This window comes from Mytilus galloprovincialis, chromosome 3 (genome assembly GCF_965363235.1).
Source record: "Mytilus galloprovincialis chromosome 3, xbMytGall1.hap1.1, whole genome shotgun sequence".
NCBI classification, from domain to species: Eukaryota; Metazoa; Mollusca; class Bivalvia; order Mytilida; family Mytilidae; genus Mytilus; species Mytilus galloprovincialis.
The window spans coordinates 2336856-2359014 of record NC_134840.1 but is presented as its reverse complement, the minus strand read 5'-3'; the positions used below and the strand labels follow the sequence as shown (position 1 = coordinate 2359014).

General features: G+C 32.0%; 1 protein-coding gene across 1 annotated transcript in view; it reads left to right on the top strand.

Annotated features, from left to right (window-relative positions):
* LOC143066934 (importin subunit alpha-4-like) overlaps positions 1-14856 on the top strand; it is a 27353-nt gene extending 12497 nt beyond the window's left edge. The window contains exons 6-14 of the mRNA XM_076239794.1: positions 1228-1314; positions 1927-2141; positions 4359-4490; positions 7336-7464; positions 7870-7974; positions 10138-10209; positions 10896-11058; positions 11894-11985; positions 14055-14856. Of these exons, the coding sequence (XP_076095909.1) occupies positions 1228-1314; positions 1927-2141; positions 4359-4490; positions 7336-7464; positions 7870-7974; positions 10138-10209; positions 10896-11058; positions 11894-11985; positions 14055-14150 (1091 nt within the window). The 3' untranslated portion in view covers positions 14151-14856. The remainder of the gene's footprint in view (positions 1-1227; positions 1315-1926; positions 2142-4358; positions 4491-7335; positions 7465-7869; positions 7975-10137; positions 10210-10895; positions 11059-11893; positions 11986-14054) is intronic.
* Positions 14857-22159: the final 7303 nt, after the last annotated feature.

Sequence of the window (22159 nt, the reverse complement as noted above, 5' to 3'; positions counted from 1 at the left end):
AATCAATACCTTTCCAATGGATCACAAAATCAGAGTAGGTGTGTTCGAATAGCTATTTTACTAAAAGTGCTTGACGACAGTCTTTAAGTTGGATATTTGAAAAAAAAATTGTCTTCCATTTCTACGATTGTGAAAATAAACTGGCGTAATGGGGAGATAATTTCGATGAAGTAAAATCCTGTCTGTATTGTATATTTACAGGTAAGGAAACATTTGAGAATATGAGTCGTGGGATGTTTTAAAATTAAGTGTCCTTAACCTCAAACATAACGTCCAATAAAATTTAAGTATGATGTATACAAGCTGAAGCCCGCCTATCTTAATTGCCATGCTTGAGCAAACACTGATACAAAACAAAGCAAGCAAGCCAAACAAAGATTTGTCTTGCTAGCATTAATGTAAAAGCTGTAACGAAATTGAAATCTTGATGGTATTAAATGGGTTTTTGAAATGTGACATTGTGCAGATGTTAATAGGGATCGTTAATTAACATCATTCATAATTCAGTTACTCTACCTCGATATGGCTAAGGTTAAACTAACTATGATTTTGTTCATGTTTATTATCGTGCAGTGACTGCTGGAAATATCATCTGTACAAATCTAAATGAACTTTTGTTTTCTTATCCATATCATGGCACCATATCATTATTTAGGAATTAAAAGTTGAAAATATATATTCATATAAAGTTAGCCACATTGAAGTTTTTAATAATGTTTTTTCTATGCTCTCAGCTCAAAGGGTCAAACATAACAAATAAATTAGACATCATAAAAAGATTAAGTCAAAGTTAGTGAACCCTTTGACATCAAGTCAACATGTATAATATATAACAATAGCAGTCTACAGTGAACCCTTTGACCAAATGTCAACATATTTAACAATAGCAAAGTGTTGGTGCAATACGTCAAGCTCTAAATTAACTTGAAAAACACTTTAACCTTTTTTATTAAAATTTTTATTTGATGAAATTTGTTAGCCATGATAATGTTTATTAGTCAGATACTGCATATGAACTTGTGTGGTTTAGAAAAGACTTTGCCGATACTTGCAAAAAAAAATTTAGTGTTCGATCAAATTTACTTCTGTACTTTTTGAAGATTCATACAGGTCATATATTGGGGCTATTGAGCTATCTGTTAAAAGTAAGAAGAATAATTATTTTGAAAAATTTGCAAAAATCCTAGTATCTTAAAAAATGTTCTCACTGATCTATGTTTATTTCAGGTGCAGTTCCATTATTTCTAAGACTTTTATCATCACCCCACCAAAATGTATGTGAACAGGCTGTATGGGCTTTAGGAAATATAATAGGTAATATAGTACTTACATCAGTGTTAAATATGATATTCAAAACAAGAAAACTTGCAAAAAAGATGTACCTTACTTATATGATAAAAAATTCTATTTGGTTATTGATGATAAATAAAAAAAATGGTTAATTTTTCATTGAAATGCAAGGAATGGCAAATAAACCTTTAAATAAACTTATGAGCAATGAATAAGTCAAAATCAGTTGAATAGCTGTTTGAGCTTTTTGATATGTACATGAGAAAGCAATCAAAATGATGTCACAACTTATATTAACAAAATAGCAATGTGCAGGTTAGAAATTCATGGAATAACGAGGAAACAGTTTTAAAAAGTCATCTATCAGTATTACAGAGGTTTGTCTTTGCTAATGGCACTTATTTAGCCATCAATATTTTACTTAATGAGTAAACCTTGGTTGTACATAGAAGACATTCAAAGATCTAAACTAATTCTCTAACACAATTGTCAAATTAACTTTCCTTAAGAAAAAAACAAGGACAAAAATAAAATTTAAATGGCAAGACTGCAAAAATAATCACTTTAAATTTAAATTCTTGAATATATTATATCAAAAGTCTTCCAAGAGACAATCTATACAATTTATTATTACAGGGGATGGTCCTGAATGTAGAGATTATGTGATAAAAGAAGGAGCTGTGAAGCCATTACTGGCCTTTATAAATCCTAGTATTCCGTTACCTTTCCTCAGAAACGTAGCATGGGTTATTGTTAATTTATGTAGAAATAAAGAGCCACCTCCACCATTGGAAACTATACAAGAAATTTTACCTGCTTTGAACCAGTTAATACATCACACAGATATTAATGTAAGTATTTTAACATTCTTTAATGACTTTCTTTAAATGTGTTGAGTATATATCTGAAGGTAAAATATTTTTTTGTATACTGATTTGCAACCCACTGATTTGTCCGAACTGTACCAAAAATACCTCTATGTTGTATACTTTTTATATGACTGCAAAGTTTTTGCAGTTGTCATAATAGTATGATGTCGTTCCCTTATCAAACACATTTGGTATCCAGACAACAACTTCAGTCTAATAGTCATCTATGACACTAAACCATGACCTAATTTACATTGGTCAAAAGTCAGCATTATGTTTCATTGTTACATCTGTTTCTCAGATACTATAAGCAATATGTTAACTATGTGAAGATATGATTGTAAGGGGGTACATGTTCATCTTGATACAAAAATAATATTTTTGTTATACTTTTTTAGCTCACCTGGCCCACAGGGCCAAGTGAGCTTTTCTCATCACTTTGCGTCCGGCGTTCGATGTCCGGCGTTAGCTTTTACAAAAATCTTCTCCTCTGAAAATACTGGGCCAAATCAAACCAAACTTGGCCACAATCATCATTTGGGTATCTAGTTTAAAAAATGTGTGGCGTGACCCGGTCAACCAACCAAGATGGCCGCCACGGCTAAAAATAGAACATAGGGGTAAAATGCAGTTTTTGGCTTATAACTCAAAAACCAAAGCATTTAGAGCAAATCTGACATGGGTAAAAATGTTTATCAGGTCAAGATCTATCTGCCCTGAAATTTTCAGATGAATCGGTCAATTGGTTGTTGGGTTGCTGCCCCTGAATTGGTAATTTTGAGGAAATTTTGCTGTTTTTGGTTATTATCTTGAATATTATTATAGATAGAGATAAACTGTAAACAGCAATAATGTTCAGCAAAGTTAGATTACAAATAAATCAACATGACCAAAATGGTCAGTTGACCCGTTTAGGAGTTATTGCCCTTTATAGTCAATTTTTAACCATTTTTCGTAAATTAAAGTAATCTTTTACAAAAATCTTCTCCTCTGAAACTACTGGGCCAAATTAATCCAAACTTGGCCACAATCATCTTTGGGGTATCTAGTTTAAAAAATGTGTGGCGCGACTTGGTCAACCAACCAAGATGGCCGCCACGGCTAAAAATAGAACATAGGGGTAAAATGCAGTTTTTGGCTTATAACTCAAAAACCAAAGCATTTTGAGGAAATTTGACATGGGATAAAAATGTTTATCAGGTCAAGATCTATCTGCCCTGAAATTTTCAGTTGAATCTGTCAACCCGTTGTTGGGTTGCTGCCCCTGAATTGGTAATTTTGAGGAAATTTTGCTGTTTTTGGTTATTATCTTGAATATTATTATAGATAGAGATAAACTGGAAACATCAATAATGTTCAGCAAAGTTAGATTTACAAATAAGTCAACATGACCGAAATGGTCAGTTGACCCCTTTAGGAGTTATTGCCCTTTATGGTCAATTTTTAACCATTTTTCATAAATCTAAGTAATCTTTTACAAAATCTCCACTGAAACTACTAGGCCACAATCATCTTTGGGGTATCTAGTTTGAAAAATGTGTCCGATGACCTGGCCATTCAACCAAGATGGCCGCCACGGCTAAAAATAGAACATAGGGGTAAAATGCAGTTTTTGGCTTATAACTATGAAACCAAAGCATTTAGAGCAAATCTGACATGAAGTTAAATTGTTAATCAAGTCAATATTTATCTGCCCTGAATTTTTCAGATAAATTGGACAACTGGTTGTTGGGTTGCTGCCCGCCAATTGGTAATTTTTAAAGAAATTTTGCCGTTTTTGGTTATCTTGAATACTATTATAGATAGCGATAAACTGTAAACAGCAATAATGTTCAGTAAAGTAAGAACTTCAAACACATCACCATCACCAAAATACAATTTTGTCATGAATCCATTTGTGTCCTTTGTTTGATATGCACATAGACCAAGGTGAGCGACACAGGCTCTTTAGAGCCTCTAGTTTCTTCTTCTGGAAGATAAATATTCAATCATAAACAGTTGTTTTTATGAGTAAAAAGAATAACTTACTTTGGTATGTAGAATAATTACAAGGTAGTGATAAGGTCTGTTTCTCAGATACTATCGGCAAAATGTAAACCATATTTGTTATAAAAAATAAGTTGGCATTGTCCTTACATTTAACAGATGTTTAATTGTAAACAAACATTATAATGATCATATGTTATTTTTCTTCTTCAGATTTTAGTTGATACAGTATGGGCATTATCATATTTAACAGATGGTGGTAACGAACAGATACAGATGGTGATAGATTCAAGTGTTGTCCCGTTTTTAGTTCCTTTATTAAGTCATCCTGATGTAAAAGTACAGGTAACTTAAAATTCACCAAAAACTTATTTTTTACTTGTTTAGATATACTTAGTAAACTTGATTACATTATCAGGACAAGGTTCACTTTTGGGAAGTTACCCAAAATACGTTCCAAAATTTACTGTTACTAACATGTACCATGGTAAGATTGAATCCCTTGACAAAAAATAGATTGCAGCAAAATCAATTTATGTAAAGATTGTACCAGTACTGACGTATAAAGTAATGCAGGGTCATAACTGCTGTATGTATTATTTGATGTGCAGGAGTATCTCAAAATTTAAATCTAAATTGATGGTAGCCATTTCTAAAGTTTTTAAAGATGAAGAAATTAACTGAACTTAATCACTAGTCCCTTAGGCCACCCTTAACAAATTGTTTGTTTGGCATTGCCGACTCACACCATCAGCAGGTGGGTAGGTAGGTAGGGATTTTTTTTTTTTTTTTTACATCATTAAAAACTATATATCACAACCATGATGACTCTAGATCACAGCCAAAAGCAGTGCAGCATTGTTGTGTTTACAAACTTATGGTTTCTTTGTTAGGGGTTAATGTCACATTCTACAACACATGGATAATTTCATGTCAAACATTCAGTTTTTTTGGAGGAGTAAACCAAAGTACCCAGCAGAAACATATCTGTGGTAGGGAACTGACATTAACCATGTAACATGTTAGACATGAAAATTGATTCTTAATTGTGGGACTGTCCATTGAATAGAGGCTTAATGTCACATCTTGAAATTGCCTTCAGTTTGGTAAACTTATCATATTTTAATCAGTTCGACCACTACAGTTCCTTGTACAAATAGATGATTTAAAGCTTTGATTGTTTGCTTGTTTGATGGGATTAAAAGTAACTTTCTACACCATATGGGCAAGTTCATTACAGTCAGTTTTATTGGTGGACGAAAGCGTAGTGCACAGAGGAACCTTATTATAAATGTCATGACAATCTAACCTTAATTTTGTGAATGCATACATGCACTTATCCCTAGAGGTGATAAGACTAGCATTGATACATGCAAATTTTGCGGAACTACCAAATGGTCAAAGCCACTACAGCCCCTGATCAGCTTTGAGAATAGCAAAATATTACAAATTTAGAAGGTTGGCACAAGAACAGTCATGAATGCCTCACCCTGGCAGGGTGTTTATACTGCATTTGTAATAACCGCAGTAAAAGTATGATAATTTCAAAATATAAATATGCTGTAGGACAGACAATTTTTACAGATAATTTAAAATAAATTTTAAGGTTGTTATGATTGTTTGATTCACAGGGTTCTGGACATGCATGACATAAATACCGTTGAATTCATGAGCCCTTGGTTTGCTTAAAACAATGGAACACTACCAGTAGATACATTTATAAATATGTTGCCGTCAGATATCTTTTCTGTTTTAAGAATTATCTTGTTCATGTTAAGAAGAAAGAGAGGGGTTGGGTTCATAAATTCTTGACACACAAAAGAGGCTAGTCTTTGAAATATGTATGTTTTGTACCAGGCTAACCTCTACTGGTACAAAACTACTATAAACCTGTAAATCTGGGACCATATTGGTCTTTTAGCTTTGGTGCTGTCATGCAGGTACACCTTTCAGCCATCAAGCCAATGCATCATCATCTTGAATAGATATAAGAAGTTGTGGTATGAGTGTCAACGAGACAACTCTCCATCCAAGTCACAACTTGTAAAAGTAAACAATTATAGGTCAAAGAATACATGTACATTGTTTTGGAATTAACATGGCAACATGTTTTGTTATCTGGTTCAAGGAAAATTTGTCAATGATAGATTTCACATATTTAAGAGATCTTTCAGAGGTTAAAGCCACAGATGTTTGTTCTGTCATGTCTGGGTGAAAAACTTATATTTCCTGATGTGAGGATGCAAAGCAGACACCAACAAATTACAGTGTCACTGTCTGCTTTACCAAAGACGACATTTGAGTTCTCTAAAAGGCCTTTCAGAACATCAACCCATGTTCCATCTAAAGAATAGGTGAACATCTTATTTTTAATAAAATGTTCCTCTCCCTTGACTAAAGCATAAGTGGATGCTATCCACTGCCTGTCTTTTTGACATTTTTTGCAGACTTTTATCGAATCTATGTCATTCAAACGCTTGCTCTGAATACTGTGTACAACAAGCACTTTAAAGATCATGATTTGAAATAAGTAAAGCCCGGAAACAAACTCCGCGGATATGATCAAAATTCCGGCGGTTTTCCGATTTTTTTAATACAAAAAAAATACAAATTTTGAAACACCAATAAAATTATTCGGGCGGCAAGTTTTTCAGTGGGTCGGGCGGCAATGCCAAACAAATGAAATTTTATTTTAGGCCTTAGTAGACAGAAACTGCCTTTCAAGGACTACAATGCTTTGATTTTAGGAGGTAGTGGCTTTTATCTAAATTAGATTTCAATTCTTTAACTTGTACTTTGCTTTGAACATTGGTGATCAAAATAAAATTATATGAGACAACATTCAAAACATATACTGGAAAATGTGCATGGGTTTTGCTCATTGTTGAAGATCATTCTGTATCCTAGTTGTTTATATCCCTCATTCTGGTTTATAGTTGTCGCATTGGCAATCTTACCACATCTCCAAATGTTAGTAATAAATCTAATGAATGAAATTAGTAATGTTTTAGGACTGTTATATTCACAGATAAACGCTACATATTCTCATAGTGCACATTATTGCTTTATGTATGACCTTCAAAATAATATATGCAAGGTTTTTTTTATAGATAGAATTTTACATTGGAAGAAGTAATATTTACTTTTCTGTGTATGTGATGTTTATTAATTTATGATATTTTGTTTACAGACAGCAGCACTTAGAGCTGTGGGTAATATTGTAACTGGTACGGATGAACAGACTCAAATAGTATTATCATGTGATGCTCTGTCACATTTCCCGTCGTTACTCACTCATCCTAAAGAAAAAATCAATAAGGTAAGTCTTCCTCTGATCACTGATACACAAATTTTAGTCAGGTTAAGTCTGCACACAGTTAACCTTACAGGGTTCCTTGCATAATTAAAACTTGTATCTAAAAGAATCTTATTGACACATTTAGACACCAGTACACTCATCTTTGTAGGAAATTTCTGTGATTTGTTGGGAAAATTTAGACAGTAAATTGTGTTATGTAACGCATGGACATTTGTGATTTTTATGTAAACGACATAACACTACAGGACTACACAAAATGAGAATCAGTTTTCTGCAGTATATGAAAAACTTGAGGGAACTCTTACCACAGCATATTAAGTTAGACACTGAGCCTGGTTAACTAAGATGGTAAACAGAACAAAATTAAAAACTTGTAAATACCTCGATTGTTACTTCTAATTATAGGAAGCAGTATGGTTTTTATCAAACATCACAGCTGGAAACCAGACACAAGTTCAAGCTGTTATAGATGCTGGATTAATTCCATTAATAATTCATCATTTAGTCAGGGTAAGATACCAAATCTTTATTGTTTAAATCTTATGGTATGACTGACCCTTCTTAAGCTTTACTACTACCATCTTGCCCATTATGTATAGGACTTTCTACCTACATCTGCTGTTATTTATAATTATTGTCCTTCCCTTCACATATATCACCCTGCTCAGTTGCTCCATAATTCATTAGACTTTGAGACGAGAAGAGACATTATCAGAGACGTCACAATGACTGAGGAGAAGTTATTAGGGAAGTTGCAATGTGAGAGGAGAATTTATCAAGCTTGCTTTCGTCAAGCGTAAAACTGTTTTAGGGAGGGAAAAACGACCAGTTAAAGAATGATAAACAGATAATCGGGATTTCTTCATATAGATATTGTAAAGAATTGATAAATTCAGACAACAGCCTTTTTTTGTTGAAAATCGCAATGATAAAAGTCTAACAAGTTTTAGCTTTCTGAAAAGCTATGGACTGCTTCGCTCTACCAACAAATCGAAGTTTTTAACAACCTTTACCCTAATTTAAGGTAGAAATATGTGTGCATGTGGTTTTTGTTGAGCCTGCAACTTTTGTTGCCGAAAGCTCGACATAGGGATAATGATCCAGCAGCGGTGTTAGCTAATTTCTTAAAAGCTTTATATTTTAGAAGGTGGAAGACCTGGATGCTTCATACTTTGTATATAGATGCTTCATGTTACGAAGTTTCTGTCCGTCATTTGTCCATTGTCCTTGACCTCATTTTAATGGTTCAGTGACCACTTGAAAAAAAAGTTCAGATTTTTTGTAATGTTAAATTCTCTCTGATGATAAATTCTCTCTGATGATAAGTAAAGGATAACTATATTTGGTATGTGTGTACCTTGCAAGGTCCTCATGCCCATAAGACAGTTTTCACTTGACCTTGACCTTATTTCATGGATCAGTGAACAAGGTTAAGTTTTGGTGGTTAAGTCCATATCTCAGATACTATAAGCAATAGGTTTAGTATATTTAGTGTATGGAAGGATTGTAAGGTGTACATGTCCAACTGGCAGGTGTCATCTGACCTTGAGCTCATTTTCATGGTTCAGTGGTTATAGTTAAGTTTTTGTGTTTTGGTCTGTTTTTCTCTTACTTTATGCCATAGGTCAACTATATTGGGTGTATGGAAATGTTTTGTGATCTATATGTCAGTCGCGTATGTTTTATTTGACCTTGACCTCAGTTTCACTGTTCATTGCTCAGTTTTAAGTTTTTGTGTTTTGGTCTGTTTTTCTTAAAACTATAAGCAATAGGTCAACTATATTTGTTGTAAGGAAGAATTGTTAAAATGTCTGCCTGGTATGGTTCATCTGACCTTGACCTCATTTTCATGGTTCATTGGTCTATGTTTACTTATCTTGGTTAATGTTAAGTTTATGAGACAATTGTAATAAAGCTTTATATTTAGGACTATCAACATAATATCAATGATTAGTAAAGAAGGTGAGACATTTCAGCGTGTGCACTCTTGTTTATAAGTATTGAAAATGTTTTAGATATTGATTGATGGAAAATGAATGTACTTTAAGAGTGTGCGTTTTACATCCATGCTTTTAAAAAATCTAAATTTCTTGTTAAAACAATTAGAAATAGACACGACCCTTGAGGTGTGCCTTTCTGGAGGTGTGCCTAGATTGTCAGAAGTTATAAACTTCAGACAATGGATTTTTGTAAACATTGTATATGAACAGTGTTTAGCAAAGCAAATCATGCAAATTGCAGAGTAACAAAGCAAATAAACACGTATTAATAACTGACATTTAAATATTGAATTTATCTGTGAAAGGTATGCATAATGAAACGAACATGAATTAATGCCAGTTGATCGGAACTGAAATACACATAGAGTCAATTTTCCAGCATTTGATGTTTTATCCTGTCAGAGAATAGTCTGTAATTCTTAATCTCATTTAAACCAATAGCTGTTGCTGTATCTCAGCCGAATCCAATCAGAATCTATACGTGATAAGTAATTTATTCAAGATGGCGCATATTTTCGACTGAAACTAATAGCTCCTCACCGTGATGTGAAGCAAATATAGTGTATTTTAATTTAGCAGAAAGCTTTATTTCTGACCATCAAAAAAATTCCTTTGACATGAATGATAATTGTATGCCTTTTCTATTGCAATATTCATTAACGTTCTTTTGCAGGGTGACTTTCAAACAAAGAAAGAAGCAGCATGGGCAATAAGTAATTTAACGATCAGTGGAAGGAAAGAACAGGTTAGTATGACAATGTGTTGTTGACACAACAAGAAAAAAACAAAGTTAAATGAACTATCTTTACATCACTAGGGGAATTCCACCCAAATGATCAATTTACTGGATACAATTTCACTAGCTGGAACAGAACAGTGGATTATATCAATTTTTTCATCAATTTGAGTGTTTTATATGTTTTTAGATTATTGTTGATCATCTCAACGAGATTGAGTTTCTCGCTTGAGCCAGTACGGTCAAAGTGAGAAAAGCAATCGAGTAGACCAATGAAAATCTGTATAACACTATTTTACCTATGACGAGTTGTTAATTTCATTGACGATGGCCATGTTCGCCCTTAGTTTCTATCTATAATTTTTCATATCACTCTACTGTGCTGAGAAAGGAAATTATCAGTCAGTAAGATCAAAGGAAAATTTTGTAAAATAGAGATATTATTTATCAACTTGATACTTATACCAGTGCAAGTGAACCACAATAGTAACAATAATAGAAGGACAAACTTAAAGATCACAAAATCTGATTGATTTGAAATAGTATCCAGTTTAAGTTCACTCCTGAATTTAACAAATTTGTTCAAAGATATGAAATTATTAGTAGTTTAAAAAAAAAAAAATTGTTTATTGCTTATAATGTTTTGTATATATAGGTTATTTTTGTATGAATATCGAAATGTAATTGTATTTTAGGTGCATTTTGTGGTAGAAAACGGAGTTATTCCTCCATTCTGTGACTTACTCAGTGTAAAAGACACTCAAGTTGTTAATGTTGTTTTGGATGGTATAAATAATATATTGAAAATGGCTGGAACAGAAGTGGATCACATTTGTCAGCTCATTGAAGAATGTCAAGGTAAGGAAACTGTTATTAAAATTTGTTGAAATTTGCATTCAATGTACTGCCAATATATAAACATTTATATTTGGTAATGAACCAATTTTATATAAGTAAGAAGATGTGGTATGATAACACATGTAAAAACTGTCCACCAAAGATCAAAAGACATGGCTGTAAGCAGCTGAAGATCACTGTATTGCTTCAACCATGAGCAAAAGGTTTTTCTGTAAATGGATCCTGTACGACAAAATATGAAACAATTCAAAAGAGAAAACCAACTTCCTAATTTATACTGGAACAATTTAGGCAGACGACCTACAACAAGCAACATCAAAGTTACCATCCCTTGGCTTGGGACAGGAGTATAAAGATTATGATCCTGGACCCCCCCTCAGCAGGACAACATAATGTCAAACTGTAAAAATCAGTTGGAAATGCTTGACTTAAACAAGATTTTGACTGAAGACTTAAACAACCAATATAAAGAAAGGGCCCTAAATATCAATCAGTATATTTTGTTTATTAATCTTTGGCAATGAACATAAAGCAAACAACAACTACTGATCTGTCTGGAAGTCTGAACCAGTTAGAAGTCTGAACCAGTTACATTGTACGAGGGACATCTTTTAGTATTTATGAACATTTACCGTAATTTGAATGGTTATTGTGGAACAAATAGAAATACTGTGAGATAACTTTCACTAATATTCATGCATGACTGTTCAGCAGAACTTTTAAAATGACAAAAAAACTTTTACTTTAAAACTTGTACCATTATTTTAAAAACAGATTAACAATGAATTTATATTTTGTTTGCTGCTAAGCTATACTTCCATTTGTTTACTTGCAGGCTTAGATAAAATAGAAACTTTACAGAATCATGAGAATGAAGAGATATATAAACTAGCATATGATATAATTGATCAATATTTCTCTGAAGATGTAAGTATCATATTAGACTGGTTTTATAATTCTCCTGCTACAAATAGTTGTAAAATTATAAAATGGAGAAAATGATGATAGAGAGAGAAGTTCAGTGAAGACCTTGTCTGCTCTTGATTGATAATCCTGGTCATGTCTGCTCTTGAATGAAACATTCGTGGGTTGAAGCTACACACAAGTAATACAAACTTGTAAAGCTGATGATAAAAGACTAGAAATCAGATTCAGCTTTCCTGGATTTTCAATATGGGACAGATCAAGTTATATTTTTTTGTTTAATTAAATTACAAATCGATCAATTTAGTATTCACCAAACTACATGTAATTTTTTTATTTTATTTTTTCAGTCTTAAATAATTTTTTTAATTAATTTTAAAATTGTAAATTCTTTTTGGGAAATGGGTTTAATTGGTAAGGATGTATTTTATGTTAAGACTACCAGTGATATTTCAAACTTGATTGTATGACATGTATGGGGTAATCTGAAGTAAGATACTTAAAATTAACTTGATTGTATGACATGTTTGGGGTAATCTGAAGTAAGATACTTAAAATTAACTTGATTGTATGACATGTATGGGATAATCTGAAGTAAGATACTTACTAATGATGTCCAAAATCAGATTTGACTTTCAAGATTTACTGAGTATCTCTGGTAACTTTCTGTACTTATCTCATGGAGTTCTCAGACTTTTGTCTGATCGAGCTTCAACATCTGATTTTCTGTGTTATTACTTGACAATTATTTAAGACAAAATAAGTGAAAAACTTTTTGCTATTTTGAACCAGTTTAACAGTTTATTGATTACTGCATTTAAATAATTTAAAGAAGGCAAGTATTAAAAAACTGAGCCCTAACTGGATTTTGTTTGATATTTTAAAGGAAAAGTTTTATTTCATTTTAATCTCATTTGTGTTGAAATAACAATTGAGACAACAATTGATTAGGATTTAGGTTAGTTTAAGGTGAATCACTATTGGTAAGCAGATGATATTTTGTTTAAATGCATTTCGTATTCATAAAGATTATTTGGCTCTACCTCTTTGTCCATTGAGTAAAACTTTTGCATCAACTACATGAACAATATTTATATTTAAGTTTCAGCACCTGCATACTAAAACTGCACTCAGATGAGACACTTTTCTATGTCAGTTTATTTTTGGTTTTAACCATGGATATTGTTAAGATAATTACAATTTCTTGCAAAATTAGTGTATTTTAAACCAAATGTTCTGTTATACGAAGAAAATACCCGAACAATACATGATGAAAAGTGAGGCAGACACTTACTTGATTGATAGTGTGTATGTGATGTTATAAATGAACCCATGAGGTTGTACTGTAATGATGATAAAAGGGTGAAAACAACCAGGATTACCCTTGGAGGAGGTCTACAAAGTTTGAGGTGTATGAGTGATGTGTAAAAGTTGTTCAATCATACCAGACAGTTTTCTAGAGCCAGATCATTGCTGAATGACAACGGAGTGCAACTGAAACAGTTATTAACTGTTGATGATTAAAATTGGAAGCTGTAGAATTCTGTCTGTGTGTCTGTCTCAGTGTTGCTCTCAGATTCTGTTTGATAGAGCATCATATTCTGATTTATTTGTAGTGGTATAACCTCTTAACATAGAGTTATCTTCATTTATTATAACCTCTAAACATAAAATTATCTTAAATTGTAATAATCTCTAAACATAGAGTTATCTTTTTAAAATTGTTATAATCTCTAAACAGAATTATCTTTAATTGTTATAATCTCTAAACTTAGAGTTATCTTTAATTGGTATAATCTCTAAACATAGAGTTAACTTTAATTGTTATAATCTCTAAACTTAGAGTTATCTTTAATTGTTATAATCTCTAAACAGAGTTATATTTAATAGTTATAATGTCTAAACTTAGAGTTATCTTTAATTGGTATACTCTCTAAACATAGAGTAAACTTTAATTGTAAAAAGTATGAGTATTTCTTGTTAAGATCACATGTATATCATTGCATTGTTACAATGTGTCAAGCTCTGACGCGCCCATTACAAGTTAGTAATTTTAAGTTGTTTGTTTTCAGATTGAAGAAGATCCCAACCTTGCTCCAGAACAACAAAACAATGCTTTCCAGTTTGATCCTAATGCCCAAGTACCTCAAGAAGGATTTAAGTTTTGACGAACCTGTAGCCTCAATGAATACTTGTTTTACATGCTGTTATGTCAAAAACTTGTCTTATATTTCATCTATCAGCAGAAATGGAGGATTCAGAAAGACAATGCCATGGCAGAAATTTTCAGTTCAACTCCAGAATTATGCCATTTCCAATTTATATATCATGGTTTCCATAGCAACAGTTTAATGTTGCCAAAGAACTATGGTCATCATAATTGCCTATGCTAGTGCTATTGATAGTATTTATTTACAATTCAGAAACAATTCCGTTAAAGGTCATTTGTTTATCTCCTATTTTTCTTTTTTTTTTATTAAATAAAATGCAGTGAAGTACTAGTCTAGATGCATACATCTGATATGCATAGAATCAATATTCTGTATTATTCTATGATGTGGTATGTCAGAAGGTCGGATGCCTAAAAATACTAAAAACATCATTTGTTTACACTGTACACAGACTTGTAAATGATACAAAGTGTAAACTTAAATGTAGTCATGTCTATAATATATGTGGATATTGTGACTTTGTTTGACATAAGAAAACATTCAGTCGTTGTTAATAACTGACTCGTTTATTAATTTACATGGTAATTTTTCAGAATATCATTCACTTGATGCTGAAGTAGTACATTTACAGAGAACTACCTACAATTGAATATATATATTAAGTATAATAAGGGAAAATATTAAATATAATTTTGAAATGCAATAGACATTCTTATAGAAACAGACACCTACCATCAAACCATGTTGTTATTATTTAAAAAGTATTTATTACAAAGCTTTTTCAGGCACTAGTTTTGTATATCTCAATACAGGATAGATCAAAATGTCATTTATTCTACAATCTCCATTGTCTAAGTACTGGACATTAATATTTCTTGTTAAAATGTTGTGGAATTTTATACTTTATCATTATTTTCAGTATTGCTCAATTTTTGTTGTAGTTTATTGAATAGTCATAATTTCAGCAATATTTCTTAATTGAAAAGACGGCTGTTATGTTTTTTTTTCTCCATTAATGAGATTTTCATTGATGGGTATATTTGTGTTCATTATTGCGGATTTCTAAGCATAAAATACCTAATTTAACACCTAAAGGTTAGTGCATAGAAATCTTATTTTGTTAAGAAGCCAAAACATATTAATTTTAAAAAGAGTTTTTCAAAGTTATTTAGAAAAGGCAAATTAAAGTAAAATTAGGCTAACATTTTTTTTTAGATATTTAAATGCATTCTATACATTTGTACTGTCTGTAGGATATTCAATTTGTTTATTCTCATAACATCAAATCTGTTCATCATGGAATGCAAGTGGAACAACTCAATGGTCACATGTATGGTTAGATTAAATTTCATTGGTTGGTTTACTCCAGAACTGTTAAGATACAGAACAATATGTCATAGAAACCAGGTGTAACATCTCTCAAGGTGATATGTATGGTACCATGAAAAATATTTATCTTTATCCAACATTCAGGCTGTGATTGATGAAGAGATTTTATACCTAAAGATGACCCGGTTATTAAGTTGCATTTTCATTTATTTATAACCTACATCCTCATTGTTTCATAAGGTTTCTGTCAGGTTAATAAGTAAAAATTTACTGACTGCAGAATTGAAATGATATTATATAAAGTTACTTGTTCAGAATGACAGTGGATTTATTACTATTTGATGGATTTCTATGATAATAGTAAACTACAAATTTTTCAATTTTTAAAACGAAATTCAAGTATTGCATAAGCTTGTATTCTGTAAGCTTGTATACACAATTTGGTAGAAAACCAAGAAATCAAACATACATGAATATATAATTTTTTCTTGACACATCAAAATATTAGAATCCTCAGTATATAAATCTTCAGGAAAGCTACTGTGTCTTTCATTAACTTTCAGCAGGCATTTAATGTTTGTGAATTGGAATGTGCTTTCAGTTACCACTTATACAAATGTTCTGTCTGATTTTGGTTTACTGGTATATATTGTAGTCAATTAGCTCATGGAACAGTCATAACTTCATAAAGTCTTAATACAGATCTCAGAGTCTCAAATGCATTCTTTTTGTCATGTCAATGATTTTAGAGAAACTTTTGTAGTCTCAAATTGAGAAAAAAAATCTTTTCTAGACCTCAAGCAACACTTGTTGAAGACCAGGCATTGATTGACCTTTAGAAGTTGTCTTAATTTTGGTTGATGTCTCATTCACATAACCCACATCTCCTTTGATATACTTGGGTTTTTGTTGTTTGGTTGATGTCTCATTCACATAACCCACATCTCCTTTGATATACTTGGGTTTTTGTTGTTTGGTTGATGTCTCATTCACATAACCCACATCTCCTTTGATATACTTGGGTTTTTGTTGTTTGGTTGATGTCTCATTCACATAACCCACATCTCCTTTGATATACTTGGGTTTTTGTTGTTGCTGAAAAGGTAGCTGTTTACCCAATAGAAATACTTGTATTTATTGACAATGTTTGCTCCCTGTGTAATGCAGATATGTTCGTGTATATTACTGCAATGCCATCTTATGTTTAATAGGTTAATCCTGCCTATTATTATAGATCTATTCCAGGGTGGTTTCTTGTAGGCAAATCTAGGAAGCTTATTTACTGCATGGTTTTTCTGCTTCTTTAATAGAAATTTTGTTAAAATGATTTTTAAGTTTATATTTTTCTGACTTGGCCTGTTTGTAAACATTTTAATTCAGTATTGTTTATCTGACATGTATATAACAAACAAAGAAGACCATTGTATGGCAGTATAAATGAGTTATTTAATGTTATTATAATACAATGTTTTCCAGAACTCCTTTGTTGTATGTTAACTTTGATTTATGTGTTGCTTTCTTTAATTTTAAGAATGTTGCAATTTATGATAAAATAAAAGATTTTGTGTTTTTCCATTCCATTATTGTTGAAACAAAAAAAAATAGCAGAACTTTCTTCATACAGAATATTTACCAATTTCATAAATATTGCTATAGAAGTCTTTTAAGGCGAGAAACGATGGAGATTGAGACTGTACATCCTTATGATAAACTGTAACGCTATATGGCCATATTATTTGGTCTGTAATAATATTTTGTATGTATAATGCCTTGTAAATATTGTAGACAAAAAAGTGGGCCATTTTAACTATGTAACATATGTATATAATGTGGTAACAACTAAAAGTTGTTATAAATTTAGGCTAGTTTATTTGAAATATCCTTTGATGGATTCATATGTGTATATGGATTTTAATAAATCCTGTATTTTATAAGTAAATCTGCACTGCCAAATTTTTAAAGTTATGAACTGAATGTTAAGATGGCCCTCTCTCTCAGTTTGTAATTATTGTGTAAAGGTTTTCATTGTTGCCAGTCAGTTAATGGCTATTTATAACACTGGCTTTCAAGTCAGAACTTTTTTATGCAAGATTGTTGAATATTAAAAAAATGAAAATTATTGTTTTGAAATATATTTGTTTTTGTCATTGGAAACCAGTTGCATTATAGTATTCTATGTTTTTATTTAGTAGGTTTAGGAAACTATTTTTTTTTCAGAATTTCAATGAAATTTGCAATGCTTTTATGCCAATTAACATTCTAACTGGTATATAAATGGTGCTATGAGAATGACTAGCAATAGTTTTCCATGATAAAAGACAAATATATTTCATTTAAAACATGTTGTTTTGCAGCAGCCTGCAATAAATGAAACCAACAATAAATACAAAATGTACCAGTCTTCATGTATAGCATGAGAACTGGTATCTATCTATTTCTCTGTTAGTCTTTTATTTGCCAAAGCCAGTTATAATTTCTGTTTTGATATAAGCAGCCACGAGTCATTAGTTGCTTTGTCATTGATGTATACCCCATTCCTCTTTTATTCCTATGATTCATTGTTATATAGTAATTATTTATCTAGAACGTCGGGAACATTTATTTGTCTTTGGAAGACTAGATCTGATGTTGTGTTCCATTGTTTACAGTATTTATTTATCTAGAACGTCAGGAACATTTATTTGTCATCTGATGTTGTGTTCCATTGTTTACAGTATTTATTTATCTAGAACGTCTGGAACATTTATTTGTCTTTGGAAGACTAGATCTGATGTGGTGTTCCATTGTTTACAGTAATTATTTATCTAGAACGTCTGGAACATTTATTTGTCTTTGGAAGACTAGATCTGATGTTGTGTTCCATTGTTTACAGTATTTATTTATCTAGAACGTCAGGAACATTTATTTGTCTTTGGAGGACTAGATCTGATGTGGTGTTCCATTGTTTACAGTAATTATTTATCTAGAACGTCGGGAACATTTATTTGTCTTTGGAAGACTAGATCTGATGTTGTGTTCCATTGTTTACAGTATTTATTTATCTAGAACGTCAGGAACATTTATTTGTCATCTGATGTTGTGTTCCATTGTTTACAGTATTTATTTATCTAGAACGTCTGGAACATTTATTTGTCTTTGGAAGACTAGATCTGATGTGGTGTTCCATTGTTTACAGTAATTATTTATCTAGAACGTCTGGAACATTTATTTGTCTTTGGAAGACTAGATCTGATGTTGTGTTCCATTGTTTACAGTATTTATTTATCTAGAACGTCAGGAACATTTATTTGTCTTTGGAGGACTAGATCTGATGTGGTGTTCCATTGTTTACAGTAATTATTTATCTAGAACGTCGGGAACATTTATTTGTCTTTGGAAGACTAGATCTGATGTGGTGTTCCATTGTTTACAGTAATTATTTATCTAGAACGTCGGGAACATTTATTTGTCTTTGGAAGACTAGATCTGATGTGGTGTTCCATTGTTTACAGTAATTATTTATCTAGAACGTCGGGAACATTTATTTGTCTTTGGAAGACTAGATCTGATGTGGTGTTCCATTGTTTACAGTAATTATTTATCTAGAACGTCGGGAACATTTATTTGTCTTTGGAAGACTAGATCTGATGTGGTGTTCCATTGTTTACAGTAATTATTTATCTAGAACGTCGGGAACATTTATTTGTCTTTGGAAGACTAGATCTGATGTGGTGTTCCATTGTTTACAGTAATTATTTATCTAGAACGTCGGGAACATTTATTTGTCTTTGGAAGACTAGATCTGATGTGGTGTTCCATTGTTTACAGTAATTATTTATCTAGAACGTCGGGAACATTTATTTGTCTTTGGAAGACTAGATCTGATGTGGTGTTCCATTGTTTACAGTAATTATTTATCTAGAACGTCGGGAACATTTATTTGTCTTTGGAAGACTAGATCTGATGTGGTGTTCCATTGTTTACAGTAATTATTTATCTAGAACGTCGGGAACATTTATTTGTCTTTGGAAGACTAGATCTGATGTGGTGTTCCATTGTTTACAGTAATTATTTATCTAGAACGTCGGGAACATTTATTTGTCTTTGGAAGACTAGATCTGATGTGGTGTTCCATTGTTTACAGTTATTATTTATCTAGAACGTCGGGAACATTTATTTGTCTTTGGAAGACTAGATCTGATGTGGTGTTCCATTGTTTACAGTAATTATTTATCTAGAACGTCGGGAACATTTATTTGTCTTTGGAGGACTAGATCTGATGTGGTGTTCCATTGTTTACAGTAATTATTTATCTAGAACGTCGGGAACATTTATTTGTCTTTGGAAGACTAGATCTGATGTTGTGTTCCATTGTTTACAGTATTTATTTATCTAGAACGTCTGGAACATTTATTTGTCTTTGGAGGACTAGATCTGATGTGGTGTTCCATTGTTTACAGTAATTATTTATCTAGAACGTCAGGAACATTTATTTGTCTTTGGAAGGCTAGATCTGATGTGGTGTTTCATTGTTTACAGTATGTATTTATCTAGAACGTCGGGAACATTTATTTGTCTTTGGAAGACTAGATCTGATGTTGTGTTCCATTGTTTACAGTATTTATTTATCTAGAACGTCTGGAACATTTATTTGTCTTTGGAGGACTAGATCTGATGTGGTGTTCCATTGTTTACAGTAATTATTTATCTTGAACGTCGGAAACATTTATTTGTCTTTGGAAGGCTAGATCTGATGTGGTGTTTCATTGTTTACAGTATGTATTTATCTAGAACGTCGGGAACATTTATTTGTCTTTGGAAGACTAGATCTGATGTGGTGTTCCATTGTTTACAGTATTTATTTATCTAGAACGTCGGGAACATTTATTTGTCTTTGGAAGACTAGATCTGATGTTGTGTTCCATTGTTTACAGTAATTATTTATCTAGAACGTCGGGAACATTTATTTGTCTTTGGAAGGCTAGATCTGATGTGGTGTTTCATTGTTTACAGTATGTATTTATCTAGAACGTCGGGAACATTTATTTGTCTTTGGAAGACTAGATCTGATGTGGTGTTCTGTAGATTTTCCCATTTCATTTTATATCTTTAGTGTGCATTTGCTAGATTTACATAATCTAAGGGCCACTAACATGAATCTCATTTCAGTAATAAAATTTCACACATCTCACTTTGTCCCATCATAAATCAAATTTTCTATTCCAAATTTCTCTAAATTTTGTCATAATAAGACTGATGTATGAAAAAGCTCCCTTTTGAAACTGTCAAATTTGGTTATCTTGTTCATCTAAACTTTTTTGTACAATTACATTTACATATCTTGTAACTGTCCGTGGATAAGCTAATCAGTACACTTAAACTATACACACGTGCTTTTTAGGGACATCTATATAGACATTTCAACCAGAGATATATTTTGCCATCACTTTTCAATGTTTGGTGAGCCCAAACAGTCTCTTGTAGTGGCTGATTTTGGCTTATCCTGATATGATACTGACTTGTAATGCTATTGCGTTGGCTTACAAAAGTAGCAATTACTATGGAAGCTGATATAGAGGGTGTCACACATTTTCAGCCCTGTATTTCATTTGTATAAATGTTTATATGTCGAGAGGGGATAGGACTCGGCCGCTTCATACCTTGTATGCAGATGCCTTATGTAACAAAGCTTCTGTCTGTCATATGACTATTTTCATGGTTCAGCAAATCACTATGAGTGATGTGATAACTTTATTTGGTGTAGTGAGACATGGTTCAGTTGATATCAACTTCATTTCATGGATTAGTGATTCCTCAGATATTGTTACCTTATGTGGTGTGTGCAATGATTGTAAGATGTACATATTAGTCTGGTATGTACATTCTGACCTTGACCTCATTTTCATGTTTAATTAGGTGTTTTTTTTTATACTATAAACATTTGGCTGACTATATATATGTAACATGGAATGATTGTAGGTAGTTATCAAAGGTACCAGGATTATAATTTAGTACGCCAGACAAGCGTTTCGTCTACACAAGACTCATCAGTGACGCTCATCAAAATATTTATAAAGCCAAACAAGTACAAAGTTGAAGAGCATTGAGGATCCAAAATTCCAAAAAGTTGTGCCAAATACGCTTAGTTTTTCTAAAACTTCAAAGTTTTGTATGTAAGGTGTATATGTCCATGATATGTTCCATCTGACCTTGACCTCATTTTCATGATTCATTAGCCAATGTTGTTTTCATGGTTTGGTCTTTCCAAGAATTTGTATAACTACAAATCCTTGGTCTTTCTTTTATTCTATCAAAAAAAAAATCCAACTGTATGTGTAGCAGTGAATGATTGTAAGGTGTACTTATATCTCTGGTATTCAAATAAAAAAAGAAGATGTGTTATGATTGCCAATGAGAATTCATGTTCATTAGCCAATGTCAAGTTTTCATGGTTTGGTCTATCTTTTAGATTATTGAAAACAATTCCAACTACATGTATATGTGTAGCATGGAATGTAATGTGTAGATGTATATCTGGCAGGGCTCATCTGTTATTGACCTCATTGTCATTGATCATTGCTTATATTGAGTAAATGTGATATCGTATGTGTAGTAATATCATTATATTAAGACTTTCAACATCAAATCAATCATGGTCATTTAAGCTGGCGAGACATTTCAGCATTTTGACTCTTGTT